Source organism: Onychostruthus taczanowskii, unplaced genomic scaffold (genome assembly GCF_017590055.1).
Source record: "Onychostruthus taczanowskii isolate IOZ18803 unplaced genomic scaffold, ASM1759005v1 scaffold6, whole genome shotgun sequence".
Lineage (NCBI taxonomy): Eukaryota > Metazoa > Chordata > Aves > Passeriformes > Passeridae > Onychostruthus > Onychostruthus taczanowskii.
Window position 1 is genome coordinate 10,762,606 of NW_024503679.1, and position 22,795 is coordinate 10,785,400.

General features: G+C 56.3%; 3 protein-coding genes across 4 annotated transcripts; 2 read left to right on the forward strand and 1 right to left on the reverse strand.

Moving 5' to 3' along the window:
* Positions 1-1,810: 1,810 nt before the first annotated feature.
* Positions 1,811-7,855, forward strand: PLIN1 (perilipin 1). Of its 2 annotated transcripts, none has more exons than XM_041418909.1 (9): positions 1,811-1,901; positions 2,530-2,588; positions 3,211-3,409; positions 3,540-3,622; positions 3,988-4,240; positions 4,425-4,777; positions 5,266-5,412; positions 6,073-6,306; positions 6,790-7,855. In XM_041418909.1, exons 2-9 carry the CDS (start codon positions 2,544-2,546, stop codon positions 7,168-7,170), a joined length of 1,695 nt encoding a protein of 564 aa, XP_041274843.1. In that variant the 5' UTR covers positions 1,811-1,901; positions 2,530-2,543; the 3' UTR covers positions 7,171-7,855. The 2 variants fall into 2 exon arrangements, with proteins under 2 accessions (XP_041274843.1, XP_041274844.1); XM_041418910.1 differs by having other exon boundaries at positions 6,798-7,053.
* Positions 7,856-8,108: 253 nt separating this feature from the next.
* LOC121343525 (ras-related and estrogen-regulated growth inhibitor-like protein) lies at positions 8,109-11,758 on the reverse strand. Its single transcript, XM_041418770.1, is given in 6 exon segments — positions 8,109-9,511; positions 10,069-10,145; positions 10,410-10,463; positions 10,874-11,015; positions 11,017-11,073; positions 11,075-11,758. Coding segments are annotated over 6 exon segments (807 nt in total). The 5' UTR covers positions 11,126-11,758; the 3' UTR covers positions 8,109-9,085.
* Positions 11,759-11,862: 104 nt separating this feature from the next.
* KIF7 (kinesin family member 7) lies at positions 11,863-22,785 on the forward strand. Its single transcript, XM_041418647.1, has 18 exons — positions 11,863-12,163; positions 13,568-13,768; positions 14,388-14,799; positions 15,366-15,897; positions 16,193-16,330; positions 16,476-16,700; positions 17,115-17,314; positions 17,608-17,714; positions 18,019-18,174; positions 18,478-18,680; positions 18,791-18,988; positions 19,190-19,315; positions 19,789-19,965; positions 20,219-20,434; positions 20,639-20,845; positions 21,314-21,512; positions 21,604-21,753; positions 21,953-22,785. Exons 1-18 carry the CDS (start codon positions 11,863-11,865, stop codon positions 22,318-22,320), a joined length of 4,116 nt encoding a protein of 1,371 aa, XP_041274581.1. The 3' UTR covers positions 22,321-22,785.
* The last annotated feature ends 10 nt before the right edge of the window (positions 22,786-22,795 follow it).

The window sequence follows — 22,795 nt, forward strand, 5'->3', positions numbered from 1 at the left end:
TGCAGAGCTGGGGCTGGCACAGCCTTTGCCCCAGAGGAAGGGGAGGGGATGAGCACAGGCGTTAGTAGGGCAAGGGCTGTGTTGGCTCCTGACTCCAGCCAAGGCAAGGAGGAGGTTGCTGTGCCCTCTGCACTTTCAGCCAGGCCAGCAGGGCTGGAAAATGTCTCAGTGCCAAGAGAACAAACTTCCAAGCAGGCTGGTGCCCTTTGTCCCTCTGTCTCAAGGGCAGTGGCTGACCCCAGCACCAGCTGGAGGCAGCCCAGCACATTCATGTGCCTCTGCACCCAGCCAGCAAGGCAGGCACAGCCCCAGGCTGCGAGCAAACTCTGGGCTCTTTGGGAAGCAAAGGAGGATTTTCTTTCCATCTGTGGCTTTCCCATGTCCCAGAGAAGCCTCCCACCCCCATGCAGGAGTACTGCAGCCACAAACAGGGAGCCATGGAACTGTGCTGGGTGCTCACCTCCATGTGCTGAATGGGAATGCTGGGCAGCTGTGGGCATTGTGTGCCACATGCCAAGGGGCTCCCTGCCTCACCAGCTGATCCAGGACACACAGCAGCCCTGGACTGTTGCCTTGTCCTCTGGCGTTTGTCCTCTTTCCACCACACTGTCCTGGTCTCATCAGTGTGGCTCATCTGTAGTCAATAACCAAAACTTGGCATAGCCCCACACAGGTGGTGTTGTCTTCTTTTCAACCAGTACCACAAATGGATTTGTTAATGATGGTGTGAGTCCTGAGTGTGCCTCCTGTGCACTGAGGCCATGGAAGAGCAGCATTTTAGTGAGGGCACTGCTGGCTGGTCAAGGAGGGCAGTTGTTCCTCTACAAAGCATTTGTGAATCCACATGTGGGGAACCACGTCTTGCTTTGGTTCCACCATCACAGGAGACATCTTGGATAGTCTGTCAGAAGATCACTGAGAGGGTAGGGCATTCAGGGGCATGGAACACAGGCTGCACCAGCACCAAGTGGGGCACAAACTCTGCTCAGAGGTGCACAAAGCAAGAATAGGAGATGTCAAGTACAACGAAGAAAATTCCAGCTGGACATTAGGAAAAAATAGTTTAACCATTAGTATGGTTAGCACAGGATCTGGGCCCCAGAGAGAGGGGAATGCTCTCACTGGAAGTTTTTAAGACTGGATATGACCTAGAGCAACCAGATCTGGCTTTGAGGGTAGCCCTGCTTTGCGCAGGAATTGAATGAGGTGTTCTTCAGAGATCATTTCCAAACTGATCTTTTTCTCCATCTACCCCAAATGCCTAAAGCTTTCCTAATATAGTGTCTGCCCTGACCCTCAGCTAAAGCCTCCTCATCAAAAGTTTCATGAATCATCTTAGAAATTGCAGACCTGGCCAAACCAGATTGCTTCTAGCAGAATATGTCCCCCACATCTGCCTTCTCCTCCTTGTGCCCAGTGAGCTCTCCTGAGGAGAAGCCATGTTCCTGGTCTGTGTTAGGTTTCCCATAGCAGGGCTTACAGAAATACAGGAAGGTTGTAATCTCTTAGGAAACCCTGACTCTTCACCTTCTCCCTGTCTGCTCATGGATCTGTTGCTTTCGAGGTGCTGAGGTCCCAGGGCAGCTTCTTCTCATCTTCTGTGGAAGGAGTGGTGTTAAACCCTGGAACGTTTCAGACGTGCTGCGGCTTCTGGACTCTGCAGGGAAGGCGGCAAAGGGGATTTTCTGCCATCATCTGTTCCAAATTACGGTGGTTTCAGGGAGCTCCTTGGCCCGTTTCCACCACAATCCCTCAGCTCCCGAGCCCACGCAACTGGAGGTGGGGCCTCGTGGTGGTGGTAGTGGCCAGAGCACGGTGCATCACGCTCACAAGACCAGGGTGAAGGGACAGTGCAGACACCACTCTCTGCTCCTGCTCTGCTGGGGACAGGCTGGCTCTTGGTGAGTAGTCTGTGCCCACTGGGTGCTCCAGGACAGCTTCAGTGGGAGCAGGGAGTGAGAGCAGGGATCACCCATTCTCTCTAGATTTCTAGAATTTCATCTGCTGCTAAGAAAAAGAGGTCTGTGCTGGGGCTGGAGCTGTGTTTTCACCAGGATGAGTGTTGGCATTGTGAGCAGCAGATACGTGCAAGGGGGATGCTGACCTCAGCTGGACATCTCACCATATCCCTGCCCCCCACTCTTCTATCTGCTCCTGTCCTGCCTTCTTACCCCTTCTCAGCTGAGTCTATTCTCATGCACATCTGTTAGCATCCTGGTTGCTCTGAGTTTGCTTTGCCAGCATACTTTATCCTGCCTTTACCATAACTTCTCTAAACCAAATGCCTCTCAGCTAATTTTTTTGGATCTTTGGGTGTTAAGGGACACGAGCAGGGCAGGGCTGCATGGAGGCTTTGGTTTTACAGTTTAACTGGTAAAAAGTCAAGTGTTGGGCAATGCCACGTCCATTGCACCCACAGTAGGTGTGTGTCAGCCCAGCTGCTGTGCTTGGGAGTGCAGGATTGAGGGGGGAGCTCAAGCCCAGCCCTGCTTTCAGGCAGAGTCTGCGGTTCCCAACTTTGCTTTGCAGGTGGATGCCCCACAATGACTGTGAAGAAGACTCAGGCTCTTCAGGATGGAAGTGCCAAGGTGGGTAAAGGGAGAGAAAAAAGGGCAGAGATGTGCCAAGGGGGCCAGGTAGTGTGTATTGACAGTGCTGGATGAATACCAGCCACACCTCATGCTGTCTCACATGTCCCATTTTCTCTTTATATGGATCTTTACCTGCAGTAGTATGGAGTATCATCAAAGGGAAAGGACAAACCTTTTTGTTTGCTTGAAATTAACTACTTCAGATTCAAAAAAGTTAACCTTGAGCTGATACAAGCACTAGGTGATAACTGCCAACCATACCTGTCCTTCGTCTGTGCCCCATTTAGTCCCCAGACCTCCAGCACGGAGGTTTCCACAGGGTGGAAAGCCAGAGGGAGCATCTGAACAGTTGGGCTTGGGATACTGGAGGAGTGGAGACCGACCCCATCAGACACTGCCTGCAGTGTCCCTGCTCCCTCAGTGGCAGCAGCCAGCCTGCCTGCCCTTACTCAGCATACCTGGCAGACCCTCAGTGGGGCTGGAGAAACAGCCTCCTCCTCTCCCCATGCAAGCCAATCTCCTCTGGTCACCGCGACCCACCGAGAGCCAGCAGTGTGCAGGCAATGGGGCGCTCCCCAGGGAAGGGCTGCTGGCTCAGCCGTGTCCATCCACCCTGCAGGAGAACGTGCTGCAGAGGGTGCTGCAGCTGCCCGTGGTGAGCTCCACGTGCCAGACGCTGCAGCGCAAGTACAGCAGCACCAAGGAGTCGCACCCGCTGATGGCCTCGGTGTGCGAGGTGTACGAGCGCGGCGTGCAGGGCGCCGGCGCCCTGGCCATGTGGGGCATGGAGCCCGTGGTGCGCCGGCTGGAGCCGCAGTGTGAGTCCGTGTGCTGGGGGGGACGTGGCAGGGGGGCCCAGCAGAGCTTCCCCTGGTGGGGCAGCGCTGGCACAAGCACGTGCCTGGCACGGCCCAGGGGTTTTTCTTACCATGTTTTTGCCTGAGGCAGTCGCTGTGGCCAACAACCTGGCTTGCCGGGGTTTGGACCACCTAGAGGAGAAGATCCCTGCTCTCCAGTACCCTGTTGACAAGGTAAGTCACAGGCAGGACAATGTGGGACCCCCCAGCCCCTCTGAAAAGCCCACAGTACATCTCCTCTAGTCTTGTTTCTGGATGGTGACAGGCTGCTGGCTGGGAAACAAGGCAGTAGCTCCAAGTGAGGGCTCCTCCAAGGGATTCTGCAGCCTAAACAATGGTTGGGGCTCCCAAATACATGTCAGCAATGCCCTGTGTCCCATCCCTGCCAGCTACCTCCAGCCCAGGTTGGAGAGAGCTATTATGCCCCTCTTGGAGCTGTTTACTGGCAGGGACATGGCTGGTGTCCCTGTGGTTCCTCTGGCTGTCCTATGCCACCCCAAGCACACCAGGGGGGCTGTTCTCCATCTCTCTGCCCACAGCTCGCATCTGAACTGAAGGACACCATCTCCTGCCCCATCCAAAGTGCCAAAAGCACCATTGGCAGCTCCATGGATAAGATCATCGAGCTGGCAGCAGAGGGCTATGAGGCCACCAAGAGCACGGTGGAAACGACAGCCAAGTACACAAGGAAGAACTCAGTGACCCAAATGGCAGCTGCAGGGGTCGACACAGCCCTGGGAGGGCTGGAGAAGTTGATGGAATACTTGCTGCCAGAAGAGGATGAAGAAGCAGGTAGTCCTGATGCCCAAATCCCCCCTGAGGGAATCTGGTGACACCTGGCCGGGTGGCTTCTCAGTTGTGGGGTGCATGGGGCAGGAGGTAGCCCCTGGTTTTTGGCATAAGGCTGCCTAGGAGGGTTGTCCCACCAGAATGCAACCTTCTCACCATTCTTCTGCCTGTACTCTTCCACCTTTAGATAAGAAGCCCAAAAAGAAACGTCTGTCAACACCAAAGGTGTCCCAGCAGCAGCCCAGCACTACCACCACTCCCAGTGCTGCCAGTGCTACCAGGGCTCCCAGTGCTCCCAGTGGTACCAGTGCTACCAGGGCTCCCAGTGCTCCCAGGGCTCCCAGTGCTCCCAGGGCATACAGCACAACCAGCACTCCCAGCACTCCCAGCACTCCCAGCACTCCCAGTGCTCCCAGCACCCTGGGCCGGATTGGCGCCTTGGTCAGCACCGTGTCCCACCGCGCTTACCAGCAAACCACCCAAAGCCTCCAGCGTGCCAAAACCAAAGGGCAGGAGCTGGCATCCTGGATCCCCATCCTGGTGAGTGCCAGAACCCACCTGCTGCTCCCCCATATCCTCTTTTGAGCTGATTTTGCTTTCAGACAGGACATTTCAGGCTCCTTGGAGCAAATCTGAGCAGAGTTCACTTCCCTGCTCAGCAGGACAAGCTGGGGCTAGCAGTTCCTGCGTGATGTTCACACATAACCATGTACCACGTTAGTGGGACAAGCTATTTTTATCAGGTTCCCAGCATGTAATTGTTGATTTATGGCCTTGACATAACATCCTTCCTAAAGCAAAAAGCCCCTGCAGAGACACAGAGGGGTCGGGGAGAAGGTGGTACTTTTCCTACCCTGTGCTGCAGTGGGAACAACTTCCCTGGCCTGTGCCAAAATCCCAGAGCTCCCATCTGCCCTCAGGATTTCTCCCAAGATGCACAAATGAACTCCCTGTGTACCTCTAAAGAGGATGGAGTGGATGGGACCAGCCAGCTCCCTCTGAGTGGTGCCTTTTTGCTCCCCTTGCAGGGAAGCCTGGCCAAGCCGAGTGCCCCTGCGGCCCCTGCAGCCTGCAGTGACGGGCAGGGCAGCGCGGGCTGGCTGACCCGGCGGCACAGCAAGGCACCGGAGCAGAAGCAGGAGAAGGCAGGCAAGAAAGACACCAACCACACCAAGGTACGGAGAAAAGCAGAGCAGTGAGCTAGGAATGCTCCAAAGCATCTCTTACCCATGGAACATCGAGGATGTCCCCCATACCTTTGGGGACCAGGCCCCTATCCCTGCTCAATCCTGAAATGCAGCTTGGAGGATGCAAGAGCGGGTTGGCAGTGGGGCAGCCCCAGGAGTCACCTTCCCTTTCCCCAAAGCTGGGAGCTGTGGGCAGCCTCTCTGCCTGGCAAAATCACCCTGGCTTGTATGTTCAAAACTCCTTTGGAGCTGTGGGATGTCAGCACTGAACTCCCTATTGAAGCTCTGAACAACCCTGAAAAATCCCCAGCCGTGGTCCCAGCAGGGAGGGGTGGTCTGAGCCGGTGGGGCTGGGAACAGTCCCCTGCGTGGCTCCGCTGGGACCTGGGGACGGGAAGCAGCAGGTTGGGGTCAGTGCCCTTTGCCTCTGCCTGCAGCGGAAGCACAGCCTCGAGCAGAGGGTCCCCTGGGGCCCGGAGTGGGGGGAGCTGGCAGGGACAGGGAGAGACCCTGCTGCAAAGAGCTGCGGTGGCTTTTGCAGAGCAGCGAGCAGAAATCTCTCAGGCTTAGAGCTGGGGAAACCAGGGCCACCCCTCTCCTGCCTGGAGGTGGGGCAGCTCCAGGAGTTGATCTGGTTTCTCTGGGCAGGCGGGACAGGACCCCGGGCTCGTGGGCAGCGTAGCTCACAACCTGCAAAGCGCCTGCGCCTCGGGCATCTCCAGCGTGAAGAAGGTCCCAGCCGTGGCCTGGGATGCGGCAGAGGGCTTGATCCTCTTCACACCCCGCAGGCTGTCCAGGGCCATGGAGACTGTGGATGCTCTCGGGGGGACCCTCGTCAGTGCCCCTAAGCATCTGCTGGGCACCCTGTACAGCTACGTGCCGGTGAGTTTGCCCCCAGCCAGGCCCTGTCCAACTCCAGCAAACTCCATTTTGCTCACCCTCCTGCCATGAGCACCCCACAGCTGCAGGCAATGTCAGGGGGGACCAGACTGGGGAGATGGGGTGCCATGAAGACACCTCAGTCCCACCCACCTCTTGAGCATCCCCAAAGCCATGACAGTGAGTCCCCCAATAGAACAAATGGATCAGACAGCGGTGACACCTTCACACAGTTCATGCCCAAGCCAAGGTGTGACAACGTTCCTGGGAAGGTGAAAGTTCAGGCTGAGACCCTGTTTTCTCTCCTTTACCTCAGCCTGTTTTTCCCCTGGGAGCATTTCTCCACCACAGCTGCTCGAGGACACCCACTCCTCTCCACTCTGGGGGCAAACTGACTTCTCCTGAGGTTCTCCCAGTTTGAGGGGGGCTGTGTAGCACAGATGGAGCGGTGGATCCATCTGGCTGGGCGCTCACCACATCTCTCAGCTCCGCAGGCAGTCGGTGAAGGAAGAAGAAGCATCCAGAGGCACCAAGACCAACGCGGAGAAGAAAGAGAAGAAGGAGGAGGAGGAGGAGACCAAGCCTGCTGCCCCCTCCACTGAGGATAAATCCCAGCTGAGGAGTGACTGGCGGCTGTACCGTGGCCATCACCCCCTCTCCTTCCTGGGGCTCGAGGACCCGCTCTTCCTGCGGCACAGCTACTACCGCAGCCCTGCCTTCGACCCCGACTACCCATTCCCGCGGAAATCCGCCTTCTCCCCCTACAACAGGCGGGTGAGCGAGGGCTCCTACCGCTTCAGCCCCGAGTCCATGTACAGCCGCGCCTACTACGGCAACCTGTACACTCCTGTCTTCAAGAAGGACTGAGCCAGCGGGCGGGACAAGCACATCCCAGCCCCTCTCAAACCCCCTCAGCACGCTTTGCCTGGGCCCCTGCCAGCTTCCCACACACACCCCTGTTCCAGGACAGGAGCTTAAAGTGGTAGACAGGCCATGGGATAGCTTATTCTGGAGTGCATCAAGGCCAGGATGGGGGAATAAAAACAACCAAAAGCCCTGCTGCCAGAAGGAGAAGGCAGGGGAAGGTGGGACTAGGAAGGTGAAGGAGATGTGGAAAGAGCAGTGAGACCAGAAGAAGGGACCACCAGGGCTGGCACTGGGCTACCTTGGACCCTGCTCAGCAGACAGGGTGAACTTAGATGGGCTACACATTGAGAGAGAGAGAGGGGAGGATGGCAAAGCTGTCAAACACCACCACAGAGAGCCTACTTCCCCATCCTTCCTCCCTCCATCCCCCCTTGCAGGACCCATCCCTAGGTACAGATTGATCCTCCATGGAGGTGCTGAAGATCCCCACCAACCAGCAGGATTCATGAATGGGAAAGCCCTGGGCACTTCTCTCCCAGCTGGTTGTGGGATGGATGGTGGGGTCAGGAAAAAGAACAGGTGGAGCTCCTGGAGCCCCTCTCCCACGGGATCACCTGTCTTCCCACGACACCTTGTTGTATCTGCTGCAATAATAAACCTGCAATAATAAACCACCTGCCGCTCACCCCATCTGCTCAGCTTCTTTGTGGCAGTGAGACACCAAACCAAGGGAACACAGTGGGGTGAGACCCCCAACTCAGGGCCAAGGGCGTGGGTGCAGGAAGCATCCTGTTACATTCCCTGTGGGTAGCTGCCACTGGGAGAGTGGGTGTTCATGCCCAGCACTGTACGTGTCTCTTCCCATGCCCCAAGTACAAACTCACAGCTCCAAGGAGCCGGGGCTTCCTGCCAAAGACAATTTATTGCATTTCCAGAAGAACACAGCAGAGAAATCAGTGTCCCTACAGCACGCACAAACCCTCTTCCAATACACTGCTTTCCCAGGGCACAAAGAGAAGGGTTTGGGAGAGGCAGGGAAAAGCCAGCCTCCCAGCAGCAGAGGGTTCAGTGAGGAGCCCAGCGACCCCTTTCCCCACCTCCTTTCCTCCCCGGGGACAGGCAGCCCTACAGAAGGAGTGGCTTGGGAAGGCGCGTGGTGCAATTCCCATCCTGGGAACGAGCCCCGCGCCTGGCTTTTCCCAGGCACAGCCTGTACAGCGCTCGCCCGCACAAGGGAAGCGGCTGTGATCGCTGAAAGGCTGTGGGGGAGAGGGCCGTGAGCACGGCTGTTCAAAAGCACGGCGGGGGGATGGGAGGCACCAGCCCTCACCAAAGTCCCCCAGGATCACCAGTGCCCTGGGCTCTGGGACACTCTCACCCGGTGATACACAGGTGGGAGCTACCAGTGCCTCCCCACGGAGAAAGCCCCACCTCTCCAGCTCATGGGTGCTCCAGGGTTACTGAAGAGAATCCTGATGAGGGTTAAACAGGAATAAAGATCCCAGAGTAGGAGTGGAGAGACAGGGAGTCGTGTGCTGTACAAGAGCAGGATATCCTCCCTAATTGCTGACAGCCTGGGTAGCTCCTGCTGCAGGAGCTGGGGATGCTGCTGCCTGGAGTTTTGGCAAAATCCCCCCGTGGTTTCCAGTGTTGGAGGATGGACGGAGAAAGCAGGAGGCACCTAAAGAGCTGGTACAGCAAAGAGATGAGACTGTCCCATGGCAGAGCCAAGAGTAACCCACCACAGTCCTCAGCTGCACTGGCTGTGCATGGCAGGACACCCAGACCCTGGCACTAGGAGGACAGCAAGGAACGCGTCATACTTATGGAAAGACACACACATCTCCATGGGCACCCAGCGAGGAGGCCTGGCCCAGCTGGGCAGCACAGAGAGCAGCAACACCCGTGCAGGAGCTCAGAGGGAGTCTGTTCGCTTTCGGCCAAACACAGCCGACATGGTCTTGACGATGCCACGGATCCCTGTGCCCTTCTTCAGGGCCAGCTTGGTGTCTGGGATGAGCTTGGCCAGTCCATGGAAGACCATGAGGGCCCCGTGATAAGCCTCAGCTGCAGAGACCTCATAGAAACCACAGTCTAAAGAGAGGGCCAGGAGCCGCCCCTCCTCGCTGGACACCACCCGCTGGTGGTGCAGGTCCCGTTTGTTGCCCACAATGACAATGGGCACCTTCTCCTGACTCTGCCCCTCCTTGGCAGCCTTGATGAACTGGATTTTGAGGGGCAGGATGTTGAAGCTGGCACGGTCACAGATGCTGTAGACCAGGACAAAGCTGTCTGCCCACTGGATTCGCTTCTCCTCTGAGGAGCCATCCTCTGCCTGCTCCTGGGGAAAGAGAAAATAAAGGGTTGTTTTATTGGGCTCCCTCCCTCCAGGCCTGCCTGATAGAAGAGGAAATCCTGAGCCTGTCGGAACAGGGACAGCTAGAGAACAACAAAAGGGCAGAGAGAAAGAGGAGTACTGAGGAGGGCAGAGCAGCACCTGGCAGAACTAACCAAGGGGGGATGATTCAGCCTTCAGCATCATAGCCTAATCCTAACCCTCACCCAGCTGCCAAGCACTGCAGGCTGTAGGTGATAACAGTGTGGGGACCTCAGAGCAGCACCTCTACCTCTTTAGCACAGTGCTTTATGAACATCAGAGCTTCAGCTCCAGTGTTCCCAGCCAGAAGGCCATGGGCTACGGTAACTATTGCTATCCTGTCAGCAGCATTGCTGTCCTGTGCTTGGCAGGTGAGAAGAGTTCAGTCACTTATGAACCCTCCGATTTGAAAGCCTTGCTCAGCTGGACCTCCCAGTCTGTGGTTCCCCATAGGTAACTTCCAGTAAAGGAGATTTTTGTCCCTGGGGTAGAAACAGGTGATAGGAGTGGAGCCCTCTCACCTGGGAACTGGGGACGTCCCAGATGTGTAAGAGAATCTCTCGGCCATCCACAGTCAGGTTGTGGCTGTAGATGAATTCTGTGCCCCCAAAAAGAAAAAAAAATAGTCATCTTCATGGTGTCACCAGCTCCCACCCAGGACCTTTTGCACCCCAGAGAAGCAGCTCTGGAGCAAAGAGATGTGTCACTGAACAAATACAACACTGAGCCCCTGAGAGCAGGCAAATGCTCTGGAGAAAGGCAGGAGAGGATGGGCTGCAATGAAATCCCACAGGCAGAAGCAGGGTTGTCTCTCGACCCCAGTCCCTGCTGGGAACTGGCCTGGCCCTGGCCTGGCACTCACCCATGTCTCCATACTCTCCAATAAAGCGCCGGGTCAGGAAACGCACGGTCAGAGCTGCAGACGGAAGGACGGGAATCATCAGAATAACCCAAAACCTGGAGGATTCTCCTTTCTAAAACCAGAGCAGAGTGAGGCACCATGCCCTTGTAAACTCCTACAAGCAGCAACGACCTCTGAGTTTCCCCAGCCACCAGCAGGTCTGTGAGTGCAGCAGAGGCACAGCACGAAGCAAAGCATCTGCACGATCTGGACCACCTGCAAACTGCAGCTCAGTGGAAAATACCTTCCCCTGTCATTCCCCGGCTGGCTACAAGGTTGTGCTCAGCTTCCCCACCTTGAATCACAGCAGCACCCCAGGGCTCAGCTCCATCTCACCAATTTGCTCCCCGCCACTGGTTCTCTCCAAACACCGCTGCAGTTTTCAGCCTGCGAACCCCCTGTTCCAGCTCACGGTCAGTTCTCACCTGATTTCCCCACGTTGTCTGCTCCCATGACAAGGACGTTTGCTTCCATCTTCAGCGGGGCAGTGGGGCCAGGCACCTCCATGAGGGCAGGGTGGTCGGGGGTGAAGCTGGTGCTGCGGCGCAGCGGGAGCCGGAGCCCCATGCCGAGCGCGGCCGAGCCCCTCGCACGGTCCCAGCCGTGTGTACAACTCGGCTCGGCACAGCCGACAGCCCAGCGCTTCCCACGGCACCCGGGGGACCCACGAGGCCCATACCCCTCCCCGCAGCCGCAGGGGCGGTGCGGAGGGAACTGCAGGCAGCCGGATGAAAAACTTTGTCATCGCTCAGATTGTCCTGAGCATACGTCAGCGGCTGAGCCGGCCCTGCCAGCCCCCAGCACGGCGGGCGGCCGGGAAGCACCAGCTGCCGGCACCGGCTGCTCCGCAAGCTGCATCCCAGGAGGTGCCCACGCCCCCACCTCAAAGCACTTTGTGCCTCGGCAGGGCCACGGAGCCCCTTGTCCCTTCCCAAGGGTGACCGTGGGAATGTCAGCCGGGGGTGGAGCAGTGTCACCGGCGCTGGGGTGCCTCGTCAGGGATGAAGCAGCCGATGAGAGACGTGAGTCCCCCGCCACTGACGGAGCCTCTCACGGCTGGGGGAACTCTGTTTCACCAGCGATGGAACACCTCGCGGGTAACGCAGCGCTGCCTCGCACGTGACGAAGCACCTCTCGAGGGACGGAATCCCCTGCGAGTGAGTGATGGAGCATCCCAAGAGCGATGGAGCATCCCAAGAGTGATGGAGCTTCTCTGGAGCACCGGGGAGCCGCCGCGCAGCTCCCGCAGCCACGGGCGTCCCCCCGCTGCCCCCGGCCGCTCTCCGCGGCGTGCAGCGAGGACCGGCCGCATCCTCCCGGCCCTCCGCATCCTCCTCCCGGCCCTCCGCATCCTCCTCCTCCCCGGCCCGCCGGGAGGAGCCGCTGACGCCATCGCGGCGCGCCCGGCGCGGCCATGGCGGCGGAGGCGGCGGTGGTGCGGGTGGCGGTGCGGGTGCGGCCGCTGCTGCCCCGGGAGGCGCTGCGGGGACACCGGCCCTGCCTGCGGAGCGATGCCGCCACCGGCGAGGTGGCGCTGGGCCGCCGCCGGTTCCGCTTCGCCGCCGTGCTGCCCGAGGCGGCGGGGCAGGCGGCCGTGTACCGGGCCTGCGTCCAGCCGCTGCTGCGCGCCTTCTTCCGCGGCTTCAACGCCACCGTCTTCGCCTACGGACAGACCGGCTCCGGCAAGACCTACACCATCGGGGAGGCCAGCGTCGGTGAGTCTCGCCGGGACTGGAGGCTCCTGCCCGCCAGCATCCCTGCTCCGCCAGCATCCCTGCTTCTCCAGCATCCCTGTTCCTCCAGCATCCCTTTCCTGCCAGCATCCCTGCTCCTCCACATCCCTGCTTCTCCAGCATCCCTGTCCCGACAACATCCCTATCCCACCAGCATCCCTGCTTCTCCAGCATCCCTGTCCTGCCAGCATCCCTGCCCCACCAGCATCCCCACTACCTCCCTGCCCTCCCCACCAGCCCCACATCGCCACCTCCTTCCATCTCCTTCCATCCCCAGCCAAGCCCACCCACACCACCATTATCCCAGCCATCTTTCCCAGCCCACCAGCCTGGTGCTGCTGTCCACACCCATTTCAGCACCTTTGCTCTCTTTACCCAAACCCAACTGCATCATCATCGTCTCCATCACTTCCAGTTTCACTCCCAAACAATGCTTCCACCCTGCCAGCCCCTCCAGATCCAGCCAACCTCCCCCCACCATCCCACCACCAGCAGTCTTTCCTTTCCCCCTACCTATGTTTCTGTAGTCACCCCCCCAAAGGTGTGTCTCCACACCCTTAAGATCACAGTGTCTAGGTTTCTCCTCTTTCACTGCAGGACAAGTGACAGGACCTGGTCCCCCACCAGCTCTGGAGGTGGTGGTGATAGCCCTAGGTTCTGAAATAAACCTGAAGGAGAGGGAGGTTTGCAAGTGTTAATCCTGTTTGTTTCTTTATATGAAGGAAATGAGGAAAGAGACAACTTTTTTCATTCTGGTTTAATGGCATTGTGATTTCTTACAGAGGATGTACTGTAAACATTTCAGTCATCTTTAGTTAATAGCATCATTTGTAAACATTAAATTGTTTCATAGTTTTAATGTACATCTGTTTTCAATCTCTCAGCTCAGGCTATCATTGCACCAAATTAGAGAATTGCCATTTTACATGGCTGTTGGAGACAAAAGAAAAAACATTTGAAATTCAGGCAGTGGAGTGCTGTGGCCAGATACAAGCAAGCTACAAGCACAAAAATAAATAAATAAACAAATAAATAAAAGCTTCTCGCAGTTGGGAAAAGTTGTGGAGTCATGCTGGCTTCAAAGGACAGCACACTGCAGCTGCAGGCATGGTGTTGGATACTCACTGAAATGCTGAGGTGCTTTTTCCTTCTTGAGGAAGGACTGGAAACAAGCAGCTTAGCTGGAATCCAGCACAGCAGTGGGATAGGATTTGCCCAGAGCTCTTGTGGGATGTTTAATCCAGGCTGCTAGGGCTGAGCTGTGGGAGTTGTGAGGCTGCTCCTTTCCAGCTGATGTGTGTTGCAGGCAGGCTTCTGAGCTCAGCTCTGTCCCCAGCCAGCATGGGCTCCCTGGGTGCTCCATGAGTGTGTGCCTCTCTTTGCCAGCTTCCATCAATGAAGATGAGCAGGGCATCATCCCACGAGCTATGGCTGAGACCTTCAGGCTCATCGATGAGAATGACCTGATTGACTACACGGTCCGAGTGTCCTACCTGGAAGTGTACAAGGAGGAGTTTCGGGACTTGCTGCAGGTGGATACAGCCAGCAAAGACATCCAGATCCGGGAGGATGACAAGGGGAACATTGGTATGTGTGTCTGTGCACAGGCTCCTTTTCTCCCCATGTTGTAGGCCAGAGCTGGGTTGTCTATCCATGAAGGCAGAGCCAGGTCTTCTTCCTCCATCCCTTTGTCTCCTGCAGCAGTTTGCTGTTCTTAATTTGGAAAGCTGGTCTGGGCAAGGCCCAGTACAGGCAGGGTAGCAGCACCAGGCTGTGCAGAGGAGCTGCATCCTCGGGCAGCCCATCCCTTCCAGCTGTGGGATCCACATTCTCTGAACCTGAGAGAAGCAGAGAAAAGAATGATCAAAACAATTCTTATCTCATTCGCTGCTCCTGTGTCGTGCCAAAGTAGAATGCAATGTGGAGATTGTTTACCCAGATGATGGGGTTTTGTTTCCTTGGCTTGTCAGGGCCAAGCATGTGTCTAGACTGTCGGTCAGGAGACAGTCACAAGATTTTGTTCAGTTGAGTTGAGTGCTTGTGCAGTTTCAGTTTAGATGTAGTGTAATATAGTGTAATGTAATATAGAATCTTATAAAGTAATTAATTACCCTTCTGATATCAGTGGAGTCAGATGCATCATTCTTCCTTCGACGGGGGTCGCCTGCTTTTACAATACCCAGCCACAGCTGCCTTTGCTTTGCAGTGCTCTGCGGGGTGAAGGAGTCAGAAGTGGAAGGGCTGGACGAGGTGCTGAGCCTGCTGGAGATGGGGAACACAGCCAAGCACACGGGAGCCACCCACATCAACAGGCAGTCGAGCCGCTCGCACACCATCTTCACGGTGACCATGGAGCAGCGGCGTGGCGCTGGCCGGCTGCCCCTGCACCACCACGCCCCCGCTGTGCCCGCCGCCGGACAGGTCCTGGTGTCCAAGTTTCATTTCGTGGACCTGGCGGGCTCAGAGCGAATTGTGAAGACGGGAAACACAGGGGAGAGGCTGAAGGAGAGTATCCAGATCAACTGCGGCCTCCTGGCCTTGGGCAACGTCATCAGTGCCTTGGGAGATCCTCGGAGAAAGACCACCCACATCCCGTACAGAGACTCCAAAATCACCAGGTACCGGGGGGGAGCAGGACCCCCCACATCTCACGGGCTCAGCTTACAGGTCTGCCCTCTCTGCAGGTTCTCATGTAGGGCATCTCAAGGAGCAATGAGGCCAGGATAGGAATGCAGGCCTAGCTCATTGCAGTGCTGGAGACAGTGAGGCTTGCATAACTTGTGTTGCTAAAGCTAAGATGAGGTGTTGCTGTGGATTATCCTGCCCTTCCTGCCCATCAGGGAATAAAAAATACTCCCAGTAGACTTGTTTAATGGTCCACAGTTAGTTCTTAGCTTGAGCAGGCGGCCTTTGCAATATCCAGCAGGGCCCCTGGCAGCACATACCTAGCAGTGATCACAGAGTCAGGGAGCTCCCAACTTCAGGAGTTATTTGGATAGAGACTTGCCATAGTGCAAACTGTTAATCCTCTGCTTAATGATGCCATTCATCTCACTGATGCCAAGCCAACTACAGAGCAAGGAAATAATTTTCCTTGGGCTTAACCTCTGAAAAGGGTTGAAAACGTTCTGTTTCCTGTGTTATTTTGTATTTGCACTATTTTAATCCCTGTGCTCTTCCTTAGGATCCTGAAAGACTCCCTGGGGGGGAATGCCCAGACCGTGATGATAGCCTGTGTCAGCCCCTCATCCTCTGACTTCGACGAGAGCCTCAACACGCTGAATTACGCCAACCGCGCTCAGAACATCCAGAACAGGGCGGTGGTGAACTGCCGCAAGGAGACGGAGCACATCGAGGAGCTGCACCTGCAGATAAAGAACCTGCAGAAGGCGCTGGAGCAGCGGCAGCGCTCCGAGACGCGCACCATCCACCGCTCGGGCAGCGCCAAGCGCGGCGCGCCCGACGCCGCGGCCCGGCTGCTGGCCGAGTGCGCCCATTACCGCACCTGCACCGACGCCGCGTACCGGCTGCTCACGGAGCTCCAGGAGGACAGCAACCTGACCGTGGAGCAGATCCTGCGCGTCAAGGAGTGGCTGTGCGCCGTGGAGAGCGAGAGGAGCGAGCTGACCTCGGCCGGGCTGGACAGCGGCATTGAGAGCACCTCCATGGACGACCAGGGACCGGAGGCACAAGGTTCAAAAGGGGCGAAAGGCCAGGTAATGGTGGGGTGTTACAGCTCTGAGGTTGGGTTCATCTCCTGGCCACAGCAGCCCCAGCACAGCATGATGGAAGAGTCAGGAGAGGAGGGGGAGGAGAAGTAACCTGTCCAGGAGGCCCTGGGAAGGCAGAAGGACATGGTTCTCACAGCAGGCAGGGAGAAACTAGATTCAGCTGCAACTGAGAGATTTATTGCATAGGAAGAATCTGGGTCTGCAGAGTTGTTGTGTCCTTGCAGAGATGGGAAGGCAAGGACAAATGCTGATGCTGTCTCTCTTTTACTTTGGGGAGCAGGTGAGCACTGAGAAGAAGTGTGAATCCATCAAAGATGAGCAGGTGGCCAAGCTACAGAGGCAAGTGGAACGTCTGGAGGAGGAGAACCGTGATTTCCTGGCTGCCCTGGAGGATGCTATGGAACAGTATAAGCTGCAGGTATTTATGGGCTCTGCTCTCTTTGTAGGGACCTGCCCCACTCCTCTCCTTCCTGCCCAGGGGTGCTCAGCCCAGCTTTCAGGTTCCTCTGCAGTGGGTCTCAGATCAACATGTATGTAACTACATTTTTCTCATTGCTTCCTAGAGTGACAAACTGCAGGAGCAGCAGGATAAGATCTCAGAGCTGCACGTGCGCTTGGAGATGGCAATGCCAAACCTGTGTGTGCCAGGACTGCTGGAAAATCTTCACCTGGTCACTGCCAGCCAGAGACCTCACACAGCCCCACTGGATGCTGCCCTGTCCCATGGCTTTGGTGGGGTTCCCTCGGGGCTGCTTCCTGAGCAGAGTGGAAGAGCTCTTTGCAAGAAGGTGAGAGCATAAGGCCGTGCCATTTGAAGAACTGCTGCCTCTTCACTTGGCTGCTCTCCACTGCAGGAGAGCTTTTGCCCTGCTGTTTAATGTGATCCTTGTCAGAAGTGTAGTCCAGAGGACTGTGCTCAGTGTTCAAATCCAGAGTTTTACAACTCTGGCAAAAACAGCCCAGCTTCAAAACTGAGGCTTTTGCTTTCATGTCGTGGGTGAGTCCCAGAATTGTTCAGTATTTGAGCAGCAGAAGCACAGGCAGCTGGGTCTGGCAACACACTGCTTCTCCTGAAAATACACTCAATCCATTTTGTTGCTTTTATGTGTAGCAGTGATGCTCAGCTGGGAGCTGCTTTTTCTAACACTGGCTCTCACACAGCTTGTTTCCTCACTTTCCCATTCCTCTCTTTCTGTGCCCAGAAGCTCAGCAGCAGCTCTTTGCAGAAGGAGGAGCTGGCAGGCTGGCACCCGAACCACGCACAGCACCCCACTGGTGATCCCGAGGTCAGAGAGGTGGTGCTGAGGAGGGAGCTCAGCCAGGACTCAGAGAAGCCATCAGAACTGTCCTCAGGAGAGGAGGTGGAGGAATGGGAACAGAAGCAGTCCCTGTCCCAGTGCCGGTGAGTTGGGGCTGTCCCAACCAGCTGTCTCTGTGCCATGTCCCTGTCCCTGTCTGTGACCCTGGCTGCCCCACCACTGCAGCTCAGCTCTCATGTCTGATGCAGGGCAAATGCCTGTGGGGTCAGTGATGCTGCTGATACACCTTACTGTTCCCTGGGGAGCTCATTACCATCATTCCTGACCACAGCTATTGTTTCCATCTCCTTCTGGAGCCTGTGGATCATGAGGGTCCTTACTGAGAACAGCTTTAGCAGTGCCCAGACCAAACTGATTAATTTGCTTCTCCTTCTAGAAATGGGATCCAAAATTTGAGCAAGAAAGAGATTTTCAAGTTGGGTGAGGAGCCAAGTGGAGGCAATGCCCACTCAATTCAGGAGGAGCAGCTGGAGCTGTCAAAAGGCAAGTAGCATCCGTAGGTTGTTGGACAATCTTCCATGGGCTGGTGGTGCTTCACTGGGAGATTTTGGTGTACCACCTGGATGTGCCCAGAGGACAAAAATGGAGCAAAAATGGAACCCAGCTGCTTTTGTTAGGGAGAAACTTGAACTCTTAGGGTCTGGCAAGGGTGTATGTTATGGCAGGAGCTTGAGGTGACTCTGGGCAATTCTGTGCCAGACTCCAGCTACAGCTCCAAGATCAGATTGTCCTTCTGTCACCCATCTGCTAAGATAGGACTTTCCTGACTTGGGAATCTGTGTTCCAGAGGTCTGTGAGAAGCGGGAGTCGCTGCTTGGTTCCTGGAAGCGCCTGCCAGGGAAGGACTCTGAGTGGAGGCTGGTGCAAGCACAGCAGAAGATCCGAGAGCTGGCAATCAACATCCGCATGAAGGAGGAGCTGATCACGGAGCTCATTAAGACAGGTGCAGAGCTACTGGCAGGAATATGCACCCATTTCCCATGAAACCTCCTCCTAGTTGTGGTGCTTAGTCTCTTCTTCCATCCTCATCTTCTCACCCTGTGTTGCTTGTGCTCAGTCTCTTCCACTATAAGCAGCAGGGCCTTGTTTCTCCATCCCTCCAGCTGACAGAAACCCTTCCCACTGGTTTGTTCCTTCTCTGGAGTGGCTGAGGGAAAGGGAACATTCAGTCTCAGTAGCCAAAAATACTTGGGGAGAGGGAGGAAGGGTCAGGATCCTGGCTGTGAGAGAGGGGGCTGTGTTGCAGGCAAGGATGCCCAGGCTCTGAACAAGCAGTACAGCCAGAAGATCAGTGAGCTGGAGCAGGAAGCAGAGCAGGTGCGGGCAGAGCTGAGCGACAGCCAGAAGCAGCTCCAGGAGCTGGAGGGCAAAGAGCCGTGGGACCCTGGGGAGAAGCGCAAGCTGCAGGAGTACCGCACACGCCTGGCGGCCGTGCGGAGCAAGGCACAGGTGAGGGAAAAGGGCTCTGCCCACCCTGCTGCTGAGCAGGGGCAGAGCTGGGGGTATCTCTGCAGAGAGGGGAGATGCCGAGGCCAAGGGTGGTTTTCACCCCCTGGCAGGTTCTGTGCAGGAAGAAGCAGGCGACGGAGAGGCTGGTGTCGCTGTCGGCGCAGAGCGAGAAGCGCGTGCAGGAGCTGGAGAGGAACATCCAGCTGATGCGGCGGCAGCAGGGGCAGCTGCAGCGGCGGCTGCGCGAGGAGAGCGAGCAGAAACGGCGGCTGGAGACAGAGGTGAACAAGGGACAGCACCGAGTCAAGGTAGGAGAGGGCAGGAGCAGCTGTGCTGCTGTGGGGCTTGTGAGGATGACAGTGGGTGGGCTCTGATGTGGTTGTCTTGGAGAGCATGGAGACAGCTCTATCCGAAGAGCTAGAGGAGAACATAACCTGTCCCTCAGCCCCTGGCCATAGGGCAAACACATCCCACTCCCCCCATGCTCACGGCTGCTCTTTCACATGCAGGAACTGGAGCTGAAGCACGAGCAGCACCAGAAAATCCTGCGCATCAAAACAGAGGAAATTGCGGCTTTCCAGAGGAAGCGGCGGAGTGGCAGCAATGGTTCTGTGATCAGCCTGGAGCAGCAGCAGGTACAGACAGCAAGCCTGCCTCTGCTTCCCTGTTCAGAGGGGATGCTTGGCAGACTGCAGGCTGATGGGAGACATGAAAACAGGAACCTGAGCCCATCCCACCCTTGAGATGGACTGTCCGTAATGTCATTTGTATCTGGTAGCAGAGGACTTCAGATGTTTTCTTACCCCAGAAACAGGATCTCATTCAAATTCTAGCATTAGTAAAGAAGTTTTGAAGTTTTGTCTGTTAGCAGAAGGGTGGTGAGAGATGTGCCCTCCAAGAACTCCTTGACAGCTGGGAATTTAGTTTAGCTCTGCCTCTTGGAGGAGCTGGAAGGATAACACCGGCGAGGTCTGGGCTATGGGGGTTAGCAGAGATGGAATAAGGACCTTTGTTCTGATCTCAAACCTGCTGCTCTTTAGTCCAGCAGTCCTGGGCACTGCTGCTGCTGTCTGCACACACACATGCCTTTTGCTTCTCCCTCCATCAGAAAATTGAGGAACAGAAGAAGTGGCTGGACATGGAGATGGATAAAGTTCTCGAGCAGCGCCAGGCCCTGGATGAGCTGGAAGATGAGCTGAGGAAGCGGGAAGCTATTGTGGCCAAAAAGGAAGCCCTGCTGCAGGAGAAGAATGGCCTGGAGAGCAAACGGCTGCGCTCCAGCCAGGTAAGACACCTCAGCCCTTTGCTTGATTTCCAGCAGAGGTGGACCTGGAAGACCTGGGTGCCATCCTGGCTCTGGCTGCAGGCCAGGATGAGGTGGTGCTGGGAGGTGGGTAGGAAATCTTGTCTCTGTGAAAGAGTCTGAGCTTGTTGGTTTGGTGGCCCTTGGCTTATGTCTGTCTGGGGGGGTCACTTGACCTAGAGAGGGAGTAGAACGGGGCTGAGGAGCAGACCCCCTTGAGCATGCTCTGCTGCAGGCCCTGACAGATGACATAGTGCGCGTGTCCAGCCGCCTGGAGCACCTGGAGAAGGAGCTGAGTGAGAAGAACGGGCAGCTGCGCCACGGCAGTGCCCACGACCAGCAGCAGATCCGCCAGGAGATCAACAGCCTGCGCCAGGAGAAGGACCAGCTGCTCAAACAGAGGCTGGAGCTCGACAACAAGCTGCGTCAGGGCACGCTGCTGTCCCCAGAGGTACCTCTGCTGGGGCTGGGGAGCAGGAGCTTGTAGGAGACAAGTAAAGACTGAGCATGAGGTTGTTGGCAGATTCTTCCCCACATCCCAAACTCTGCATGTCCCAGCTTCTCACCAGCACCACTGGCATGACAAACAAGGCTAGGGCAGGGTGAGACAGAGCAAACCCTTTGCACCCCGGTAACTACAGCTCTGCCCTGGCAGGAAGAACGGATCTTGTTCCAGCTGGATGAGGCAATTGAGGCTCTGGATGCAGCCATTGAGTACAAGAACGAGTCCATCACGTGCAGGCAGCGAGTCCTGCGGGCCTCGGCCAGCCTGCTGTCACAGTGTGAGATGAACCTCATGGCCAAGCTCAGCTACCTCTCCTCCTCTGAGACACGAGCTCTGCTCTGCAAGTACTTTGACAAGGTGGGAGAGAACTGCCCTCTGTGCTGGTGGGAGCTGTATTTCATTTACTGGCTGTTAGTGATTGCGTTATTAGCCAGCCAGAACACGTAATAAATATAACACAGCTTGAACACACTTGTTAACACAAATTATGACCTGACCACACTCCTGTTTTCCTCAGTTTCAAGCTTTCTCCTTGCATTATATTGTAGTTTTCTCCTGTAAAACAAGGCCACAAAGCCTTAGCACCGTGACCTCTGCTGGGAGAAGGGCTTAACTAGCCATGGGATGCATGGATCCCTGCAGTGGCTCTGCCACATCAGTGCAGCCACACCTTGCTCTTCCCTCCACAAGGCAGCTCTGACATCCCAGCACTACTAACCTTTGTAAGCTGTACCAAAAAACTAACGTGACCGGGGCTCGGTGGGGCAGGAAATCTTCCCAGGCACGAAGGAGCTGAAGTGTTCCTTGCTCTTGGGCCCTGGCCAGGTGGTGACACTGCGAGAGGATCAGCACAGGCAGCACATTGCCTTCTCAGAGCTGGAGATGCAGCTGGAGGAGCAGCAGCAGCTGGTGTACTGGCTGGAGGCGGCCGTGGAGCGGCAGCGCCTGGAGATGGACCGCCAGCTCACCCTGCAGCAGAAGGAGCACGAGCAGAACATGCAGTTACTGCTGCAGCAGAGCCGTGGTAACCCCCAGCTCTCCAGATGGGCAGCAGTGCTACTGCTTTTGTCTTTCACAGGGCTCCCAGGCTGAAACAGCCTTGTTTTTGCTTGTAGAGCACATGGATGAGGGGCTGGCCACCAGCAAGCTGCAGTATGAGGCGAGGATTCAAGTGCTGGAAAAGGAGCTGAGCCGTTACATGTGGGCAAACCAGGAGCTGAACCAGAGACTGAGTAACATGAACCTCCATCCTGGACAGACCAAAGGTGAGAGGAAACCCAGGCCAGAGCTTTGCTGTTCCTGCCAAGTTAAAAGGGAGGTTGAGTTCCCACACCTGGCAGTGAGAGCTTGGAGCAGTCCAGAGCAGTGCATGCATAGGTCCTTCAGCAACTGCTATACCAATTTTGATGAGGAAAGTAGAGATCCTGATACTCTCCTCACCGTACCCTCAATTTTTCCCTGCAGGGATGGAGAGAAACATTCATGGGGACAGAGCTGCCCCTGAGCTTGGCACCTGTGAGGAATTCATCCTCAGGGATCAGCAGCCCGTGCCTCCAGCTGAAGAGAGCCCTCGGGCCAGGGATGAGAGCAGGGACCTGGTGCACGCCCCTTTGCCCTCGACGTGGAGGCGTTCCTCGCTGCCCAGCGACAGCCCCGGCGAGCCTCGGCAGCGGGACACGGAGCACAGAGCGGGGCAGCCCCACGAGCCGCTCGCCCCTCGGGGCCTGGCTGCTGCTCCCAAAGCCCGGCGGGAGCTGCGCAGAGCCAGCCTCAGCGTCAGCCCCGTGCCTTACCACCCAGCCATGATAGACGTGAGGAAAAACCCGCTCTAGAGCCAGGCTTAACGCTGGCCTGGCACAGGTATTGCTGACCTGAGCTTGAGAGCCCTCCTGCCTCACACGGCAGCCTGGCTGCAGCCCTGTTACGTTTCAGAGGCCTGAGCAAGAGAAAGATGTGACTTGTTGTCGTGAGGGAGTCGCGTGTGAAAGGTGTGGGAGCACCAGCCTACGTTCTCCATGTTGCTGCCAGTCGAGGCAGCAGTGACAGGAAGCTTTTCCTCTGCTCCCTCAGCAGCTTGAACACTGTGAAGCAGGGGACACCTTGCTTCCAGGCCTCTTAACACTAAAAACTTGTTTACAATGTGGAATTCTCAGCTGAAGAGCTTGCTCAGCCCTGGCAGCCTCAGAGGGAAATGCTCTGCAGTCCTGCAGAATTTGTACATAGATTTTTGTAGTAACTTTGGGTTTTTTACATTTCTACTATAACTTTTCTAATAAAGCAGAGTGAGTTTTATGAAATGGTGACTTG

Bases quoted from the DNA above. Each gene is read 5' to 3' on its own strand.
- PLIN1 (XM_041418909.1), top strand. From the start codon at position 2,544: ATGACTGTGAAGAAGACTCAGGCTCTTCAGGATGGAAGTGCCAAG. The intron at 3,410-3,539 runs GTGAGTCCGTGT...TGCCTGAGGCAG, and splicing joins GCGCCGGCTGGAGCCGCAGT to TCGCTGTGGCCAACAACCTG. The intron at 6,307-6,789 runs GTGAGTTTGCCC...CACATCTCTCAG, and splicing joins CCCTGTACAGCTACGTGCCG to CTCCGCAGGCAGTCGGTGAA.
- KIF7 (XM_041418647.1), top strand. From the start codon at position 11,863: ATGGCGGCGGAGGCGGCGGTGGTGCGGGTGGCGGTGCGGGTGCGGCCG. The intron at 13,769-14,387 runs GTATGTGTGTCT...TTTGCTTTGCAG, and splicing joins GGATGACAAGGGGAACATTG to TGCTCTGCGGGGTGAAGGAG. The intron at 18,681-18,790 runs GTGAGGGAAAAG...ACCCCCTGGCAG, and splicing joins CCGTGCGGAGCAAGGCACAG to GTTCTGTGCAGGAAGAAGCA.